The sequence below is a fragment of the Rhea americana genome, unplaced genomic scaffold, assembly GCF_003343005.1.
Source record: "Rhea americana isolate MKP2758 unplaced genomic scaffold, rheAme1 scaffold_19, whole genome shotgun sequence".
Classification (NCBI taxonomy): domain Eukaryota; kingdom Metazoa; phylum Chordata; class Aves; order Rheiformes; family Rheidae; genus Rhea; species Rhea americana.
Window position 1 is genome coordinate 5,911,810 of NW_028186038.1, and position 21,733 is coordinate 5,933,542.

Consider the following 21,733-nt stretch of genomic DNA (forward strand, 5'->3'; position numbering starts at 1 on the left):
CTCGCCACGGCCGCGCGAGCAGCGCGCGCAGCGGGCCGGCGGCGCGCCGCGATTGCCTGTGCGCTCGCTCCGAGCACCGCGCTAGAGGAAAGGAAAAATTGAGGCTTTCCAAGTAACGTCACAACTTAAGGGAACRAAAGGCCGGGAGGTCAGCGACACTGCGCTGGAGTTACCTAATTACCACGTCGGGCAGGATAAATCCGGACATCCACGAATACCAGAACAACTGCAGTTGCTGGTAATATTGCTTATTTTTATGTTCCTTTCCTCCTACAGAAAAAGCTCTGAAAATTCGGAACGACCAATGGCGTTGCTGTTTAATAAATGTGCTTATTTCTGGCAAAACAGTAAAGTACCTTTTCAACATCTTACTATTTGCAGCTGAACGGGTAATTTTGGTGCTATCGAATTCCTGATAAACCAGGTATTTGGCACCTAGCTTGTTTTCTGAAAATTTTGGTTTGGTTCCGTTGTGGGGTTTTTTGAAGTATTTCTTTCTCCTTAGGTATTCCTGCTGCTTTTTACACATTTGGATTGGTAACAATTTAAACATTTTTTTAAGTGTTCTTACTGTGTTATTACCACTCTAAAACAGTCAGAAGGTTCCAGGAGGAAAATTCCCCCACACCAAAGTCTTGAAACAACTGTAGTACTGTCCAACATTTGCTAAAATTCTGAAATGATAAACATTTTACCATATGTCTTGCAATGAGATAAGAAGTGTTACAGCGTATTTCAGTGCTAAATTATTCACTACACGATTCAAGTAATTCTCTAGGAATAAAAGTTTGCTGCCTTCTTTGATCCTTTACATAGATGTCAGGCTTTTGACCTCCTTATTTTTAGCAGCACTATTCATTTTTACCTCAAGCTTCTAAAAATTATCCCCTAAGAGAGGAGAGCAGTTCTCTCATAAGACATACTCATGATAATCACATGAAGGCATAGTTTGCAGCTATTTTAAATAATAACTGCAAATCCCCCTGTTACCCATTCCCGCAGCCTGTGATACCACCCATCCCCTGACTTACGGCTATTCCCACCACCATGTGTCGTGAATCAGTTTTGGAGGGAAAGGGGACTGAGTCACGGTTTCGGTGGTCATGGGTTAGAAACCTTCTGAGTTTATTATACGAGCTAGAGCACTAAGAGTGTGATCCAGAAAGACAGAACATTTTAAAATACTTAATTTTTTTTTTAAGATATGCAATGTCAGATGTAGGGACAGATGGATTTGCAGCAAGACATCAGATGATGATGGATAAAGTAAACGCTGTTTATCACATGGCTGCAGAGATGCAGAGTGGATCAAACAGTTTTCACCTAACCAAGACTGACTTTATATTATGTCCTTCTCGATACTGACTAAAGCCAAGAAACTCCTCTGTCCTGTAAGGCATAGTTATGCAATTTGTCCCTCTGGTTGTAACTATGCCGTGCTAATTTCCTTCATCCATTTTCAAAAGTTACTGCAACTGGAAGTATACAAAAACCTATTTCATAGAGGACCCAGGGGAACAAACCAATCTTTTAAAACCAGATTAGCGTATGCTTCTGTATGTTTTAGAAAAAAAGTGTTTTCCTAGCATGTCCAGCATTGCTACCCATTATAAACAGATCAAACAGGACGATTTAGACATTATTAGCAAAGAAAAGACCTAGCAAAAATGTAAAGTGAGACAAAAGAGCAAAAAAATGACAAAGATTGGAACTAAGCTGCTTCCCTTTTCAGCCCCGAGGACTCCCTCTTGCTGTGCAAGGGGGATCTGAGTCAGCTCCGAGGGACCGGCCCTGCGGGAGGAGGCGCCGCGGGAGCAGCGCCCCGGGGAGACACGCACAGGACGGCGCTCTCCCCCCGGCCGGCYGGCCCGCTTCTAAACTGCGCAGCAAAACTAATCGTCCGCTGTCATGATTCATTATCCAGCACCTTAAACATATGTCAGAAACGCCTGTGCCTTACCCCGCACTTTGCATTACTGTGCTAATATAATTGGCAAGTGCAGTAGCAGTTTTGGTTTCATGGCATCCTGCTGCTTCAGTTTTTTATTGCTCACAACCTAGAGAGGTATAAACATCTGCTTTTATTTCAAATCTCAAGTTTTAAAAATTTGCAGGCAGGCTAAAATAAAGAAATAACTAAACATAAATAGTAATTTGTCACATACCTCCCATGTGCATGTGTAATATTGATTTTCCCAACTGAGTTATTTAAAATTTTACAAGGCACCCATGAAATCCGCAGTCTTTCTATGATAAAGCTTTTCATTGTCCAAATACAGCATAAAAAGGGTTGTTACTGAGTAGCCATCATTTACAAACCTGATACAATTAGTGAAATGGCAACTGCTTTTGTAAAATACAGAACTTCCTCATAAATCACCTGCAATCGTGGATGAAAGTGAGCATCACATTCGAATTATAATCACAGCACTTCTCTAAATTGAAAGTAGAATCTCACCAAGGAAAAATTCATTCCTTATCTCTGGGAGCATAATATAACTTCTACTATCTGAGCTCCGGTATACTACTTCACAAGACATGATTGCATCATTACAGTCCTACAGTTCACAAAGCCCCGTTTCCTATATTTAAATACCAATTGATTAATAGTTGACTTTTATCAAGTTAATTCTTTGACTGTTAATCAACTAAGGTCTATTTCTAAAGTTGAACGTGACATACCTCCGGCCTTACTGGGTCTTCAATGCCAACAACACAAATGCAAGTCAGGTCAGATAAAATGTCATTCTCGTTGTCCCAGTCGGGCTCTGGGCTGCTGCTGAAGTCCCGGAAGGCGACACAGATGGTTCTCAGTCCGTCGCAGGCCATGGGCTCAATCACCTTCTTCACCATTTCATCACGGTCACGTGGCCTGAAGACACGAGGCTCACCAGCTGCGTTAAGGATCCTGGAACACCTTTTTTTAGTTAAAAGAAAAGAAAAAAAAATACAGATATATTTTAGTACTGTGAGATTATTCTGCATTGTTAAAGCATGGGAAAAACACGGCAAGCAATCCACTGARCTTACTTCTTCAGAACGATCTCAGAAGCACCTTTGCTGTACATTCGGAAGCTACCGTCTGGCATTTTAATGACGGTACTCATCGACTTCCGCACCGAGTTGAAAGTGTAAACTTTATAGAGCTTCTCCTCGGGGATGAGGTTGCGCACGGGCTCATAATCCTGCTTCAGGTCCAGGACGAACCCCAGGAGGCCACACTCCGTCTTATTGCCGACCTGGCGAGGCAGGCCACCCTCCTTCTCCGGTGGCTGAAGAAAGGACAAAAGACAGATAGGATTTCTTCTCACAATTAGCAGTATGGAACGCCTTCTGCCCAATTAATGACGAAGTTACAGCATAAGGTTAGAGACTGAAACCCTTAACTGGGCAGTCACCTCTCTTCAGTTTTTAAAAACTAGTAAATATCTCATGGAGCTATAACTGAACGAAAGCAGCTGTTCTCATAATGAGGAAAATTTTTCTAGTTAAATAAATATGTTTGGTCTCTTTATTCTTTTAAATTAGCCATAGGCAACTGAAGAACTTCTAGTGGTTAGACAGTAAATCATTAAAAATGAAGTCCTTTTCTTTAGGTTCAATATAATTAATTCTCATTTGTCACAAATAGAATATTTCCTTTTATCATTTGCTTAGAACTGTATTATTTTGCTGACTTTCATGGGTATAATGGTCAATTAAAGGAAGATCTGTCCTTTTTTCCACCAGGCAGTTTACATTTAAAAATGAATCTGCATCTAATCATAACAGCAAATTTCCATTAAAAAGGTATGTCCAACAATCTATAAAATAACAGCTATATATTAAAGTACCCACTTCTGGAATTACCATATTTTAGTGTGCTGCTTCTGACAGTAAATGCTTTATAAGTTAAAAAAAAAAAAAGAAAGAAAGAAAAAGAAAAAAGGAGTAAGCTAATCATTTTGCAACTCTTCACAATTCCCAGCACTTCCAGGGACAAGGAAATCTCTTTCCTCCTGTTCAAAATAGATTTAAAAAAAAGAAGAAGAATGAACAACCAACAAAAAAGTTTAATTTACAAACTTTACTAGAGATGCAATACACCTGAAAGCCAAAAGTTGCTGTGTTGGGGAGATTCCAGACAGCCTGAAGTGATGAAGGTGTGAGTTACCCACTGCTGCCAACTTCACTTTCTTGCACTTCCTATAATTAGGGAAGAGTTTGCTTAAGCTAGGGCTAAAACTAAATCTACGGGAACAAGAGACAAAAAAGTCCTTTCACAACCAGGATTTGCAAAGTATCATGCCACTGAAAATAAATTTGGGGTTGACTTAAGAAAACACTAAGTCATCAGTGACTGAAACATTTGCCTCAGGTCTTGCAGAATTAGGCCTGTAATACTATATTCAGAATTATGTCCGTGTTCAGATTTTAGAACTCAATATACTTAAGAAGTAGCCATGGGATGAAGGGCAATGTAGAAAATGATTAATTAAAATTGCAAATATAGTAATCCTATTTAGATTTCAATTCTTGCTGAAAGTGCTGCCACAAAAAGGGGAAAAGTATGAAGGAAGCATTAGCAAGTAAGTATTACAGAGAACGGCCAAGTGCAGCAGGTTTAGGAATGAAGGACAGACAGAAAAGAACAGACTGACCTAGAACTGAGGTGAGCAAAAACTCAGCTTTTCCTAAGAATCATCTTTCTATCACCAGAAATATTTTTGGTATATATTTTAAAGTGATTTTTTTTCTGAGCAAGATACCATAATTTAAAAACCTCTGCCCCAGAGATTTCTCCTTCCCAAAACAATTGTAGTATCTGTAGCTACTACATGAACCATCTGAGTTATGAGTAAAACACTGACACTTAGCAAGTACGGTAATACAATATAATAATTTTACTGTGTCCTGTAGTAATTTCCCATGCTATAATTTCTTTATACCCTGTTGTAAATTCCTCCCCCCAGTCTAAAATTCTCTTAAGAAACCCCAATTTACACATAACTACAAGCCAAAAGCTTGTAGTTTTGCATACCTGAAAGGACTGTTATATTCAGAGAATATGAAAATCTCAGGTAGGAGCCAACAAAATGCCCTTTAAAACCCAGTTTTCACAAATAAGCTAGGTAATAGGCATCGCACGCTGGGCACAAAGTTCTTGAAACATGCTCAGGACTTTGGGCTTCTCAAAGCAATGAGGTACTTGGCTTCACTGCCCAGGTAGCGATGCTAAAAGAGGCTGAATTCTCTGTGCCCATCACGTCAAAGTCTTTCCATTTTAGCTCTAAATCCTCATTTACGCTTCACTCTCTCTCCCGCTGGCATCAGTGAGCCTTGACGTTGACTTAAATGTGAGCAAGATCAAACCCGCCCTGGGAAGCACTGAAGGACGTGCAGAGTCCTCTCCCTCGCAGACATGCAAACCTAGAATTAATTCATACGTATGCTCTCACCAGAGCCAGCTGTGAACGGATATCGAGACAATAAAAATCTACCTACAACCCGTAGTATGCAAAACTGAGTATCAGAGTCCTTCTAAAATTATTTTTATGTCACCAAAAAGTAGGTCTCGTTTTCCACTTCTTACAGTGGTCTAAAAATAGATTTCTATTTAACGTATCCTACACATGCGAAGGAGAAAAAATGCCAGTGAGAAGAAAACGAACGGACACGCCAGAAAGGTTTCAAAGCCTTGGGTGGGGAGCGCTGGCAGGCGGCTCCGGGCTCCCGCAGGAGCTGCGGCGCGCCGGAACCTCGCACTGCGCTGCACCCGCGCTCGCCCCAGCGCAACCCGCAGCGCCTGGCCCCGCGGCACCGCGCGCAGGGCAGGACGCGCCGGCAGCGCCGGAGCCGCTCCCACGGGGGCTCCTCCGGCGGCGGCGCCTCGGAAGAGGGAGCTGCCGGGAGGCGCGGAGAAAATACGCGGAAAATATGGGGAAAATACGTTTTTAAAATTAAATAATGAGTAATTTCCACACTATATTTTATTTTCTGTGAAAATTAAGAAGGTTCAGTATTTTTCTTTCTGAGGTTAAGCATTACATATGCAGAATTTAAGACAACGGAGAAGGAATAATGCTATTAAAACTATGTGATACTTCTACTTCTGAATTCCAAATATTTTATAGAGAAGGRCAACTAATACAAACTGTAACATAATAAAACGTAGAGATGTTCTCTCTTGCTACCTAAATTGAGTCAATGGTTTAACAGAAGACATCCAGAAAAGATCTAAGACAAACTATGCCTATAATCAAAACTATCAACTTTTTGTAGAGGAAGGTTTATTCAGCTGACTTCAAGCTGCAYCAGAACAGATTTAGAAAGAACTGCTTATCTTACACAGGAAACTTGAGAATGAAAAAAGTACATTCACTTTAGCCAAGGATAAGAACCTAAGCCTTYGCTTAACTAAATGAAGTTTTAATTACAAAGCAGGAAACAAAATTAGAATAGAAGTGCTGAAAATAAGAAAGCCCTTATACTAGACAACAGTTGTTCTAGTTCTTTTGCTTACAATTTCTCTGGGATTTCTGTTAAGCATAGAGGTTCGACGACAGGTCTCTTCAGCATCCTCAAGAGATAACGTTTCATGACAAATAGCTGGCATTGGCTATATACTATTAAAAAGTTATGAGTTTATTTCTACAAGGTCATAATTAAGAAATAAAAATTAATCTTTATGTCTTGAGTGGATTCTGATTCTATTTACTCTTGAAGATATATACAGAAAAATATTTAACAATACTTAATATCCCATTAATTATGGAATAATAAGACTTGTTCAGTGAAGGAGATCACAGATTGTACTTAGATTGCTTAGAATTTTAAACAGTTTTTCACATTAACAGTGCTTCACAGTTGCCTCTGTTTTCTACAGCACATAGAAAGCAACATGCTAAATTACAGATAATACTTACTGATAATATAGATGCCACTTGATAACTCCAAAACAAGACACAATCGGTTGAAATTCAGTTTAAGTCAAAAGTCAGTTTGAAAGGGGATCAGCGTAAAGGACTGACAAAGAACGGTTAACTTCTTAGAGCTGGTTGCATAATCATTCTGGCGTCAGAAGAAACGCACAGAATTAACCTCGTGTACCGTTCTGATCTCTCTTGCTGAATTTTAAGTCCAGCATTTAAAAGCTCAAGGCTTTTTTTTGACACTTATGCACACTGCTGAGTAGACTCATGTAAATGTTCCCGTTCCATTATATTATGTCCATTCATCAGAAAATAAAGTTTATCTTCYTTGTACCTTCAGAGAATTTAAAATATTTATACTGTAACTGATACAAATCTCTTCCTTTCCTTTATTTCAAGCTACAGCAAAGTATATCAATTGCAAAGAATATTCCGTAACGATGGGCAGCTCCTAAAATGCTGACTTTCATCAGTTTGCTCCACAAGGCATCGTATTTTGGGTCCCACAATTACGCGTTCATCATTTCAAAGCCCCTGTACTACACACATTTGGAATTTGGTTCTAAGTCAGACAACAGAAAACATTTGGGAACCCTGTAACAGGTACTGAGCATGTTCTGGGGACAAGGCTGGCCATCAGGTCTCCRAATATAATAGGATTTACGTTTCATACAACACATAGCAACATAATAATACCAGGATGTACAGAAGCCAGAAAATAATTTCAGGGTGGCAAGAAACATGTTTTGAGGAATGATAGTACAGCTTATCTGGAAGAAAATTTATAGGCTTAAACCCGGAATTTGATCCTGAAGAGTTTTCTGATAGAAAGCAGACTGATGTGCGAAAAGGGAACATACCACCAACAGTGGTATGTATTCTGAGCTCAGGGACTATCAAGAGCATGTTCTGTAGGAAAAAGAATCAGACGGGAAGAATCAAATAGGTAGAAGGAGAAGGGAAAGGCTTGATAGTAAACTCCCCCCTTTATCACCAAGTCTCTCCCTTTTTCTTTAAAAATGTTTCTGCACAATATGAACTATAGGAAAATATATGAAATATATCCACCACAGACAGGACATYGAGCATTTGAAATCAAATTCAGTGAGAGGTATAGGGTTAAGAGAAAGAACAGCTTTACAAAAACCTGTATATGTAATCAAGGATTTCAGTGGTATTCTTTAGCACTCCTCAAAGGAGGAGATGGAACTAATAAATGGATCTTTTATAATATATATATGTGTACACACACATATATATAAAATCTAAAATTTCATCTCTCCTGTCATGTATTGACATGTCTCAGATTTCTATTCTGATAGGACTGGAAATGAAGGAACAACAGGCAATTCCTTTTGTTTTGCATCTGCTCACTGATCTTCCTCATCTTGCACAAAACCCTAGCATCCACATCAGGTCCATTTCCCACTTGGAAAGACGTGCGTGGAATAAGCCACCTCCAGGTCTCGCTATTTGCTCTTGGCACCAGCAGTTCCTGTCACGAGCCGATCAAACCAAGGCAGCATGTCCCAGACCCCGAGTGGCACGCACTGACGCGTTAGCCACTGTAACCGATGCGCATTCAAGATCTGCTCAAACATATTGGATCTTCTGATTTCACTTGCTCCAGCCCTTCCAGCCGACTGGGTCGAAGCGGTTATCCGCAGCACATCCTTCCTTAGCAGTCAGCGTCGACACACTGAAGGGGAGCTAAGGTTATCTCCGTTTCGCACAGACTTAAAGCAAAGTTCTCTCATGTGAGCTTCTAATTAAATTATAGGCATCCCCAGAGCAATCTTGTTTATTTTTGCAGCTGTCAAATTATTTAACAAAAAAGAAAAAAAGCCCTCCCTTTAAAATGTGTACAATCCTTGTTGACCAGTCCCTTTTCTCCCTTCTTCTTCAGGCCTCAAGTTGAAAATAAGAAATTTTGAAAAGAAAAAAAAAAATTTCTGCCTAAATTAATGATGTTTTCAACAAACCTTCTTCCTTATTTTTCTGAAGCCTCACTTCCCTTTAGAAGAAAACAACTAGTACAACACTGTCCAAGAACGGCAATTCCAGCCAACAACCTGTATTTGAAGCTGTCATACTTAAGCCATATCCTGCTGGTCGGCAGCCTTAATGGTTTCCATTTTAACTAAAATCACCATGCCCTCCCGAGCATCAGTTCCAGCTGCTGTGACCAGGGGAGACGGCAGTGAGCGTGACACAACCGACGCAACGACGTCTGCTGCACTGCGGGCGGCCTCAACCAAAAGCACTTGCAACACGGGTCAGCACCCTCCAAAGACGCCGAGCCTGAAGACGAGGTCGGAGACGTAAACGTCGACGCAGTTTAATAACGCAGTTGCGCATTGGTAAGTTACTACTAGACGTTAGTGCGCGGCCCCCTGACTACCCCGCGGTGACCGCAGAGAGCGGCCCCACAGCACGCAGACCTCCGCGCCACCGCAAATCGCCGTCTCCAGCTCTATCTGCGGCGCGCGTCAAGCCTCAGCCGGGAACCCAGCAGGCGTCGGTTCAACGTGCTCCAGCTGTAAGCCAAGCTCTGCACATACTTGGAAGTTACTGCCTTTTGCCAGCAAACCTAACTTCTTTAATTAGCAAGCAACCACTACATTCAGACTTAGTTACTTACCAACCACTGAACTACCAGAGCTGCTCAAATTTCTTAAGAAACTGGTAATAGCAATTTTTTACTTGTTACTGTGTAGGGAGTAAAACATAATGTATTTGTATAATAGCCAGCACGATGGACTTATGGAGCTACAGCTGGCGTAATTAGATATACCATGACAGTTAAAGCCAGGCTTTCTGCATCAGACTAGCTCATGATTATTTAATATTTTCCCCATTTTCTAAAAACAGACCTGAAAAAGATGGAACAACGTATTTAATTAATGCAATACCGCGGTACAATGCAATTCCCATTGCTAGCACTTGAGAGGGATACAGGCTRTTCAGCCATAACACTATGTAAAAACCGCATACGTGACAGCTCTCCTTGCCTCGAACAGCAGCAAAGCAATCGCAACAAGGAGCTAGTTGTAGCCACGTAACGTAGCAGCGTGACATTTCCCATCCGCACAGCACAGCTAAGCGTGCGGCCGCGATGCGGCTCAGCAAATACAGTCTCAAGCTTGTTTCAGCTCACATAACAGGAACAAGGAAAAAATGATACTATCCATAAATTCCCGCAAGAGTGACGATGAAAGAGGAGGAAACCCCACATGAAGAACTGACAAAGGCTGGTGTCACCATCCCGTCCGGCCAGCAGTCACCTGCTTACATACACAAAGAGCAAATACTTTGCCCTGAACATTAACAGTAAGTAATTAAATTATCCTTTTAGTTTAAGACAAATTTACTTTTGGTTCTTTTGAATAATAAAAATATATGACCAAAAATGCTACTGAAAGAAAAGACAGCTGTATGGTAGTCCCGWACACACTTTCGCAGAATTACGGACTGACTGAGTCCAGAAGGGAGCTCTGGAGTCCACGTAGTTGGATGTCCTTTAATATAAAAGATGAAAATATTTTTTCAAAAACTCTGCACCCCCAACTACGACAACTTAGAGCTGGGTCTGAATTTAAACCGAGGTACAGGCCCAAAGAATGGACTGTGCCTTGCTATGACACCACTGAATAATCATGAAGTTATAATTAGGATGCTGCTCTAGACTCAGTGTTTCTAGATTATATTAAATTGAATCTTACAGGCACACATTTTTCTTCCTACTTTCCCTCAGTCTCCAAATATTACAAATGCTACAAGAATTCATTTGTCAGTATGAAGAGACTTTCCTGTTGTTATTGATCAAAAATTCACATATTTTGTGCATTAATATATTGTCATCTAATGACAATTTGCCTTTCAAATTTTAAAATACATTTGATTTCCAAATTTGAAATGCTAAAAAACTCCACTCTTATCTCTGCACTAGCTGGGAACAGCCAATTGGATTTATACTAATGCTATTCCAGCTTGGTCTAAGTGCATCAAGAACTGCTGACAAGCAACCTATATAATCAATAATAAAGACAAAATAATTGTTATTAACTTACTTTAATTAACAACCAAATGTCTTCAGTACAAGGTTTAAGTTAATACTAACTGTAAAAACTCCACAAGGACATGTTTCTCCTCCACTAAGAATATTTTTAAAACATAGACCTGGCTGACAGATGCACCCTTTCTAAACCAAAATTTGATTAAAATTAAGAATAGATTAACAAATCGCCTAACTTCTCTGATAATTTGTCCTGGGCATYTGGGTAAAGCTTGCTCTATTCCCATGTATGACAAACAAGTTGAACCTTCTGCTTTAAGTGCAAAAGAGAAATTGCACTTAACTATAGAATTGTAATTGGTGCTTCCATAATGACAGGGAAACATCTGCTACCTTATTTTAGATCTATTAAACTGAGGTTTTACAGCATGCAGATATCAAACTGGCTTCATGCATGTTGCAGACACAGAAAATAGAGGTGGAGACAAAATGCATAATGCTGAGTTGATCAGATGGTGAAAATTCAATTTCAAGGCAATTCTTGTAGTATAAGAAGTGCATTTCCACACCAGRACGAATATGAGGGCTTTGTATGTTTTTGCAAACATTAAAAGCATTGATGTATCTGCTCTATGGCTGAGACTTCATCTTTTAGATTGCAGGAAGGAGGGATGCATTTTCTTTCTTGATAGCAGCCAACCAACCAGCAATTGGCCATTTGGGGAAAGGCTGTTGAGTCACTCATGCAAATGCAGGTACATGCTGGAGCAAACCGTTTTCTCCCTGCCATCTCAAGACTTTCTCTCTCCAAGGTTCCCTGTGAGAACCTCTCACAATGCTTCTGAACACGACATTACTGAATTTTCAGTTGGGTAATATTCTTCCCTTTATATTAACTAGTAAACTCTCTTAATCAAAATCAATCAAGCTTTTTTGAAAAGACCGTACTAACAGACCAAAGTGCATCTCCTCCGTGCTCTATACTATCCATTGTATTTGATTTTCAATCACAATGTTGTGAACGGTACAYCATCTATTATGTGTTATCTAAATATACCAACTTTCAGCGTGATTTTCTCCATGCCTTCTACTAACTCGAACAGGAAAGAAGAACAGCTTGTGGTGTCCTGTAGACACTAAACCAACGTTTTAGGCTAAACAACTGAAAAAAAACATCATCATCACCACTTGAAAAATGTGTATTAGAGAGTTGTGATAATCATACTGTACAAGAATTTAGTCATCACCTTAAAAAACTATATAGAAAATGCTTGGCCTTTACTTGTGCACATCAAAGGTTCGAATCGCAACAAAAGAAACAGCAGTATTTACTGGCAGTTGATCTGTGCATTCAGTTTTCATTTACACAAACCTTATCAATACTTAGAAATTCCTACTTCTGGCTTTTGGTTATATCTGAACCTGAAAATTAAATTACTAGAAAGACCAAAACAAAAATCAGATTTATTGCTCATGGCCTTTCTGGTTGCAGTACAAACAACATGTACAGTTTATTGCACTAAATTTAGCAAATGTAAAGCAAATCTAGCCACATGAAACAAAAGGAAGTTTTATCACTTGACTTAAGCTAGTGATTACATCTTCTCTGTCCATAGTACTCATTTCCAGAGCAAGAAAAAGGTTTCTTCAAGCATCCGTTTTAAAATAATTCTGCACTGGCAACAGGTATTTCAATACGTATTATACAGAAAATACTCTGCTTCTTTAAGCTTACACTAGCACRTATCAGCTGAAATTACTTTTAAACTGGTTTTGCTAAGTTCTTTTTTTGTGAAGCAAATACATTAACTCAAGTGCTTATAATAGCAATGTTTATCTAATATTTTCTGAGAGTGATTTTTTTGTATGATTGGTGGTATAATGTCTGTGATACAACATAAATTCAGCCCTCTAGCCAGTGCCTCTCCTTCCCAGGATACTAAGAGTGATGCCTTTGCTGGGCAGAGTAACAGACTGAGACTGCAGCCAATTTTTATCTGATTATTCATTCAGAAGGAAAATGGGACAGGAATGATGGTGAGGTTGAATATCCTGTCCTTCATAGGAAAAATCTGCAAGGAAAACTCATATATCACCTCTCCAAAGTATAACAACGTATATATATCCATTGCACACCAGCACAGAGTACTGTCAGTGCTTCCCCTTTGCAGTGAAGAGAAATGTAAAGTYGCTGCATAAGATGAACACCAGAAACATAATCATGGTAGAAGAACTGCACAAGGGAACATTTTAACAAGCTCCATGCATTCATTTAGTATTCTGCACTATGAGATACCTCTGCTGCCAAACACTCGCTCCGAGTTCCCAGTGGAGGTGGCCCAGTGGCTCCGTAAGGACTCGTCAGCAGCCGGGCACACGGTGCTCTTGCTGCGCGCTGGGTGTGCGCACGAGACAGATTTCTAGCGGTTCACAAAAGGTAAAGGAGCTGAAATTGTAAGACCTCCTCCTAGAAGCTTAACTTTTCCATGCAAGCTGTCTGCTAAAACAGGTCTGTCACTTCTTGGAATGATGCTAGGAAACATTACAGTTTTGACCATGTTAAAATGTTCTGGAAACCTTTCCTCTGAAAGCTTTCAGAATTTCCTCTGCAAGACTCTGGCTGAGAAAAGGATTTTACGTAAGGGACACCTTCTGCTATTTCTGTGAAAGTCCATCAGAGTCATATGTCTCTGAGAAATCAGCTCCATCAGAGTCAGAGGCCTGAGAAATCAGCGCTCASGGGAGTTTGCCCAGAATCTGTAGTTACAATTCCCCAGACTCCATCCATCCTGGAGATTTCTCAGGCATATCCAGCACCACCACGGGAAGCACGAAGACCATCATCAAGTCCCACAGGCACTTGTAAATACCACCAAAATATAATTGACTTGGAGAGCAGAGAGGCCAAGAGTTTGATGTGCAAGAGGAGGAGACTGGAAGCTTGAAAGATTAGTACTAGGGGCTGCCTGCAGAAGAAAGTGGGAATTGGGATTTGAAGCATTGTTTTTGCTTTGTGTGTATTTAACACAACTTTCTAGTACTAGCTGTGCCTCAAAAGGGGGGGGGGGGCAGTAATCTTTTGCTTACATTAACAAAATTAGAATAAACCTTATTAAGTGCAATTTTGTTCACAAACCAACTGAAAGTATTTTCAAGTCTACAAAGTAACTCCTGCACATTAATTGCTCTAAAATCAGCAAGATGTTTTCTAGCACAAACTATACTGTTGATCTGTTGTACTTCAATCAATGTAACTTTTTACAGTAATCTCATGCTCAGAGAAAAATTCTTACAAATTACGCAGTATATTATTTATAAACTATGCAATATATAGACCGAGCAGAATTAATGCCCTATGCCATTATGCAACATTATGAGGTGATTTGTCATCCACATTCTGTTTTCAAAAAGGTTGTTTGTGTATCTTTGCTTGATTACAAAGCCACTTTTTTAAAAAATTAAAATTCTGTTATCATATTTGAAGTTATTATCTTCCTGTTCCTGAGCCACAGAGAACACAAAGAAAACCCCTGTTAAAACAGGTGTACCTGAAGTAAGGGGTTTGCACCCATTCATGTAAAAACAAAAGCTCCCATCAAAAAACATGCTCCCTGATAATATCCCCCATGAGCTTTTGTTAGCTCCAAACTCTAACCGCTCTATCAATCAAATCAGCTCCAAAGCATGACAACTTTATCTCAGTAGGGTATCATGGGCATTAAAAGTAGCATGTGTTAAAATTATTCTTTTTATCAACTCATTTTATTAAAAAAAAAGAGAGAAAAATAATCAGACTACTACACACAATATTTCTATACACCAAGATGAAAACACTTTGGAAAAGCTCACAAAAGTAAACTCTACAGGCATGTTTGCAAAGAGCTGGCAGTTACCCCTCTAAGTGATCCCTCTTGCACCAGACCAAGGAAACGAGGCCCTTACAAGTAGCATAAATGACAGAAAATCCTATGCAAAAGCAGTATGGAAAATGCTTGTTGCGCCATAGCGAGTTTAAAAATAAATTTACTTATTTTCATACAAGCAAGCAGGAGAAAACATCCTAAAAATCCTAATACAGTAAATGGTATTATGATAACTAAGAGGTTTGCGGGAGACTGTCAGTCGTGGTCAGCCTTCTCGTGGTACCAGCACTAACAAATGGATTCCACAATTACCAGATCGCGAATGCTAAGCTACGGGCCGGTCTGAAGAAGCTTTTTATGCCTTTGTTTTCTGTAAGATGAAGTTAAGAAAGAAAATAAAGAAACAGGATTTAACTGGACCATGCACTTCAGCAGCTAATRTTGGAACCACCTCCGAGATCCAAGCAGCTCCACCCGAGACCGGCGATCTCGCCTCCTCCACGTACCGCGGGGACCCGTCCCGCCCTGGGAGCGCGGCGCACGGCTCTTCCCGGCCGGCTCGACGACCGCGGCGGCAGACGACGGCGTGGCGCGGCTCGGAGCCCCCTCCCTTGCCCCGGCCTGCCGCGGGGCGCCGGGGGGCTGCCCGCCGCCAGGCGAGGAGGACACCTCGCTCCAAGCCGCCGGCGGCGAAAGCCCGGCCCGCGAGAGCAGCCGAGCCGTGCTCTGCCCCTTCCGAGCACCCTTCCTTGGGTTAGGGACTCGGAAGCTGCTTTAGTGGCGAGCAGCAGCTCCGTTTGTGCCTCCTGCTACGCAAAACCTCAGCGGCAAGCCACGGGTGCGGGTCAGGGCTCTCTCCCAACCACCGCTCCCCCAGGAGCGGCCACCGTTAACTAAACGATCTAGTACCACCACCGCAACGATTACTTACGCAGTAAGCAGTACGTACRTTACGGGCGGTCTTTTTACTGCCTAGATCATTCGGAGAAAAAGCTTAACAAATATATTGCTAAAAACTTTCAAAAGCAAAAGAAAGAATTTCATTTTTTGTGATGATTGCCTTGCTTGCAATAAATATATAGAGAGATGCTTTGGCCTGCATTTTCTGGTCCCACCATCTGGTCCCATATATCCTATATATCTACCTTATATAATTGTTCAACACCTTGTGAACAAAATCTAAAAATTGAGATACGGAAATACATTTACCTATAACAGATTGCCTGTTAAGTAAAAACTCTTAGAAAACKTAGAGATTTTTTAGAATTCAGTTCGTCACTTCAGGTCTCAAAGCTCAAAATATACCAATTCTTATGTTAAATAAATAAGAGAAATTTGAGCAAGATATAGATAGAGACATAGAYAAACATATGTATTTACAAAGGAAATAAAACACTGCTAGAGCTAGCTGAAAAAATATTTTGCGTGTTTCTCAAAAGTTTGTTTTCAAATTTAACCATCCCATACTTTCCTATGTAGTATCATGTTAATTTCTAATAGAGACATTCCAGAAATGTTGGAAATAAAGCAAATGCCAATTCAAATTCAAATTAAATTCCTGTTCTAACAGATACAAGTTTTATAACCATACAGTCCATCAGTGYACATAGTGTTGTGCTGAAGCCCTATATCAGTAGTTTTGAAACCAAATTGATCTGCTTCATTGCTTCCCAAAACATTATTTTACAGTATCTATCTATCCTTAGTTATTATTTGGTTAATCCGTTTTTTGTAGCAGTCAGATCATTGTGTTTCAAGGAAAGCTTTGAGGAAACAAAATTTCACTCCATTTGCAAAATACCCACTTGGAAATGGGATGGGGAGGGCTGGATCGAGCTGGAAAGAGACTGTTTTGTGGCCTAAGCTGTAGGACTGAAATACATAGACAAAAAGCCCAAAGACCCAGAGAAGTGAATGTCATGCTTCACATGGAAATAGGGTATTGTACAATCCAGCCAGAGAAAGGCAAGTTTCTTTAAAAARCAAGAAATTCTCTGTTTACAAATAGAAGTCTTGTGACACTTAATAGTACTTGCTTTTCTTATTCCCCTAATCCCAATCGCTGCTGGGTGGCATATTCACGRTCTTGCAAGATACAGTCACTGCCACTGCTATCTGGAAGGGCCTCTGTGTCACGTTATGTTTTAGTTCTGCTTCCAGTGTCATTAGTTGGACTGGTGCTAACCCTGAGGTGAGTTTTAAGTGGATCAAATGCACCAGTCAGRCAGAGAGTCAGACCTGCACATTCGCAGCACAACAGACGAATCCTGGCTTTTCTTCAGCTTCATGCCTGCCTTGATCAATAGGGCCAATGATGGACAACAGGACCTAAATCACAATTTTATGGCTAAATCAGGTGTCAGTAACAAGGTAATGCCACTGGAAATTTTAGAACAGAATTATCTATAATTTTCTGCAAAAAATGCTTTAGACAATATTCCGATGCCTAGACATCATCTAATGGGTACTTCAAATCCAAGAATATATAGAATTTGCTAAGTTCTATTACCAACCCAACTCAATGAAACCAACCAATGAAAAATTTATAAAATTAGCCTCAAGTTATTTGACTTATCAATTGGCCTTACTGACCTCCTAAATCCAGCCCTATTGATTTGGATCCTGCCACCTCTGAAACAAGCTAAAAATCATGTGTTTTTTTTTCCCCAGATTTTCTGCAAAGATTTTCCTCTGTTTTTTTTCCTCATATCATATATTTGGTAATTTACTGTACCTCTAATATCACAGAATGCAAGCTGTAAAACCTGGAGCAGAGCTTCATGAGTTCATGCACATACACTTGCTCTTTTACAGACAGTGAAAAATTAGAATCCCTGAAATCCTACATCAGTTCTTCAACCTGCCAGTGCAGTATTCTCCCCTCCACACACTTTTCTCTGGACCACTTTAAGTACACTAGAAGTAGGAGACTTTTTCWTTTCAAGCATCTTCCATAACGACAGCGCGGGAAGATGATTCAGACCTGTTCCTCTTTCCTTGTCTCATCCAAAGCCAGATGACACTGACAGCAAGCCATTACACCAGCTARGCTGAAAAATTCATCCCAGATATGTTTCTTTTTGTTTACAGATTTCCAGGATTATGCAGGGCTAAGCCTTCCTCAGATCCATCCCTACATAAAAATGGCAKACAAATAGCATTCCTCCTTCTAGCCATCCTGCTCAGCCTTAAAACACAAGYCACTGAAACCTTGACACAGGATCTGAAGTTGGAATGTATTTTTGTGCCTGGCCTGAGGAAAGAAAGCAGAAGTAAGAAAATCATTATGAAGGATGGTCTCTGCTCAAATTCTCACCAAAATTAACTCAAACCATTCCAGAGTTACTAGCAACAACCTGCCTGTGGATGAAACCTGCAATTGYTGGGGCGAGAACGTGATGTGGGAAGACAGGGCCTGCAAGTGGGAGCACATCGAGCTACACAGAGGACACGAAAATGCTGCTGCTGCCAGGCTCTAGCCATCTTCCCTCGCTATGTCCCAGTTTTACTTTTTTTCCAGTTGCGTGTCCTCACTGTGACATTCTGCTCTCTGCTGTACTCATTCCTTCTCCACCTGCCATTTCTTCAAAGGTGACCTGCTTTCTTATAGACAAGTCAACCTTGACTGACAACTGGACCTTCTGTCTGATAAACGACGTACCATTTTCACAGACTTCTTCAAGTCAACAGTAGTCGACTGCTACCTTTATTTGCTGCTTAATGCTAATGGTAGGGAACTACAGAAGAATAAAATAGAATTCAGGCCAGCCCATTTACTTTGGCTGTCATTTAATATTAACATTATCTAAAGCTTGCCTCAATCTTTCTGTATTCTTTACTATTTCTGTCCCCATTTCTGCCCTCATTTTTAAAAATGTATCTATTTTAGCTTGGAACATTGTTAGCAGTGATGGGTGAACTTATCTGGATAAAATAAGAGCTGACCTGCACCTTCATGTACGTTAAAAACAAATGGTAACTTTATCTGCATTTTGACACGAGAAACAACAGCTTGAGAATAGGTTTCAAGACCACCATAGCTGAGAATAAAAACATCTTTCCCATTTCAACTACCAAAATAACTGAAAATGTATTTTGGAGAGTAAAAGCTATGTTGTTATGGTTCTTCTTCAAWTAAAGAAGAGAATTCTACTCAGATCCAATAGCAGGTTCATTTAGCATGATCGCCCCTGGCAGGCTGCTACAACAAAACATGGCATCTTTTGTGGTTGCCTCAGGAAATGTAAGTTCTGATGGTTTGCTGTTGATAGGGACGGTACACTCTGATCTGCAGGATCTTGAGCTTTGTGTAAGAAATGATTTGACCTGTTAATTACCCCAAACCATTTTACTCTGTGGAAATATATATATATTACATTATAATACACACACACACACACACACACAGAAGAAAGGTCAATGTTCTGCCTGATAACAGCTAGAGAGTGGAAAGCAACTACTGTTGAAGAGAAATGACATTTCCATCTTTTTTCACTCACTGGTAACATGGAAAATACATGGAAAAAAACACTTTCCAAGGTTTTAGATTATTCAGTAGGAAACTTCCAAATTACCCATAAATGTGTCCCCTTCTTTCCCCCTCCATATTCCCCAAAATAACTTTAACACTTTCAAGAAGATTTAACTGTATTGGAAGTGATGAAATTATGAAAATTAAAAGGAAATAGGAGCTGAATGGCTAAGTAGTATGTMTTTATATATTATGCTTGAGACAATTTTTTCCTCCAACTGAAAAAAGAACCAATAGGCAGGCCAAATTGAAGTAGTTGATAAAGGAAATCTAAAACCTATACACCCTTTTCTTTTTAATTCTGTGAAATAAAAATGTATTTTGCACTTAGCACAACTCATTTAAGATCATCTATGATATTAAAAATAACCTCTCCCTGCAAAACTACTTTTAGATGCAAATATATTCTTCACAAATATACAGAAACATTCGCTTGGCTACCACATCTGCGTTCTCAACACATACACAAGTTTTCACCTATCCCTGCAAAGCAGCTATTGGGCTAAGACCTTATTTTCAGTTACTTTTACCTTTTCACCATTGTAGAAGGCAATTTTTGCTGATGGTTCTTATCTCACAGGTTACCTGCCTGTTCCGCAGCCCCCCGCCACCTCTCCATGACACTATGAGGTGTCCTCATTCCTGTATTTCTGCATCAGACAATCAGTCAAGAGAAAGTGACTCTAGTTATTCTTAACAATAAAATTACATACCAAAATCTCTTGAATTGCTTTCAGTATAAGGAAGTTAAAAATTCAGTTCCACTTATTTTCATAAAATCTTTCATTACATGCTTTGGAAAAAGTAATTACAAAAAGCAGTAAGGTGAACGAACACCTTCCTTTCTCGCCTAATAAAGCCTTAATGGCTGAGCCTTTGTTACAGCTCTACCCTGCTGCTCCATGTCCCCCCCCTGCAGTCAATCTACATTCTGAGGATCCCTCTTCCCCAAAATGAGACCCCTGCCAGGGAAGCTCGTGGTGACCTTCAGTGCAGGACACRTGTGGGGCCCCTGAGCTGGACCCCGCAGCCTTTCGAGGAGTGGTCCACCAGTGGGGACGGGCATTAACGCAAAGAGCACAGTYTCAAGCTCTGCAGAGCAAGCACGTGGAAGCTGGGTGCCACCGGCAACCTGGGTTGCTTCACTGGTTCCTTAGATACATGTTTCACTGTCATACACAGATGTAACAGTTGGGGACATTGGGAAGTGTGTTGCTTTTGWTTTTTTCTGGCTGCAATAAAATTGTTTCATTTTTTTACTTTTTTTGTTCATGTATTTTGGCAGAAATGCGTGGAAGGGAGTGAATGTTCTCCACTTTTCTGTGAGATCTCTTTTATTTCCTTTCCAGATCCTCAGTTAAATTGCCCCTGCATTGTGCTATGTCCTGTGCAAACCCAGTAAATGATACTCCAGATCCTCAGAACTGAATAATCAGAATGGAAAACAGTCCTCTTGATGTAGATCCAGATATTCACCTAACACAGGCATAAGTAGCTCTATTGCTCCCTAGGCGCCTATCAAGTACCAAACGAAATACCTATGTTAGATCCTAACAGTAACCGAGCCACGTCCTTCAACTGCTGCTAAAAATCACTCAGGTACAACCTCCTCTCAGTAGGAACATACTATGCCCATCCAGCACGTATGCCATCTATGCCTTCTGACAGTTGTCCAGAGATCGAAGAAATACTTTCCTGATTAAGACTGAACTTAYGCAAACAGTTCAATAAAAGAGTTCAATCACTAGTTTTTTCTGTCTGGAGTCTCTATTTCACTATTGCTCCATGATACTCCAGTTCCAGGTACTCCAACCCCAGCTGCAATCAAAGTATTTGGAAAATGCAAATTCTGTTTTCAGAGCAAGAGGTGTTTTTACAGTCCTCCCCAACTTACAGGCAAAACTGTAGGCAGTGTAATTTTTACTTCTGTTTGGAAAAAGCTATCTAAAATTTTAAGACTAGAGGGAAAAAGGCTTTCTGTAGAACAGATTCACAAAAACAGCATAAAAGCAGTATTAAAGGTGTTTCAAAGCTAATGGAATACTAAATCAGCTCACCCAATACTTCATCCTTGGAAAACATTACAAGGAGCTAGATTTAATGACTCTATTGTTCAGCTGGAATAATTTGTATTTAATTTCTCAGGGAAATTCATATCTTTTATCTCAAGCAATTATATTATTTTCTTTTTATATTTTTATCAATGGTTCACTTGCCCTTTAATCAAAAGATAATGCAAGAGGGAACATTTCTCATTCAGCAGAGCATCTTGACTAATTTTATGGTCCCATATGTGATCATTCCGAACATAAGTTCATGCAAAGTGCAATTTGCAGTGTACGCATAACTAGATAACTAATAATAGAACATGTAAAATTCAATCTTTGTGACCTAACACTTATATGCCCTTTGG

At 40.1% G+C, this 21,733-nt stretch overlaps 1 protein-coding gene across 10 annotated transcripts in view; it reads right to left on the reverse strand.

Annotated features, from left to right (window-relative positions):
• ATP2B2 (ATPase plasma membrane Ca2+ transporting 2) overlaps positions 1–21,733 on the reverse strand; it is a 374,808-nt gene that overhangs the window by 49,682 nt on the left and 303,393 nt on the right. For all 10 annotated transcript variants that reach the window (XR_014895541.1, XM_085302465.1, XM_085302464.1 and 7 more), the window contains 2 exons: positions 3,031–3,272; positions 2,683–2,917 (listed from right to left, as the gene is read on the reverse strand). Coding sequence is in view for 9 of the 10 variants with exons in the window: in XM_085302465.1 (XP_085158591.1) it covers positions 2,683–2,917; positions 3,031–3,272 (477 nt within the window). In the remaining variant the exon portion in view is untranslated. The remainder of the gene's footprint in view (positions 1–2,682; positions 2,918–3,030; positions 3,273–21,733) is intronic.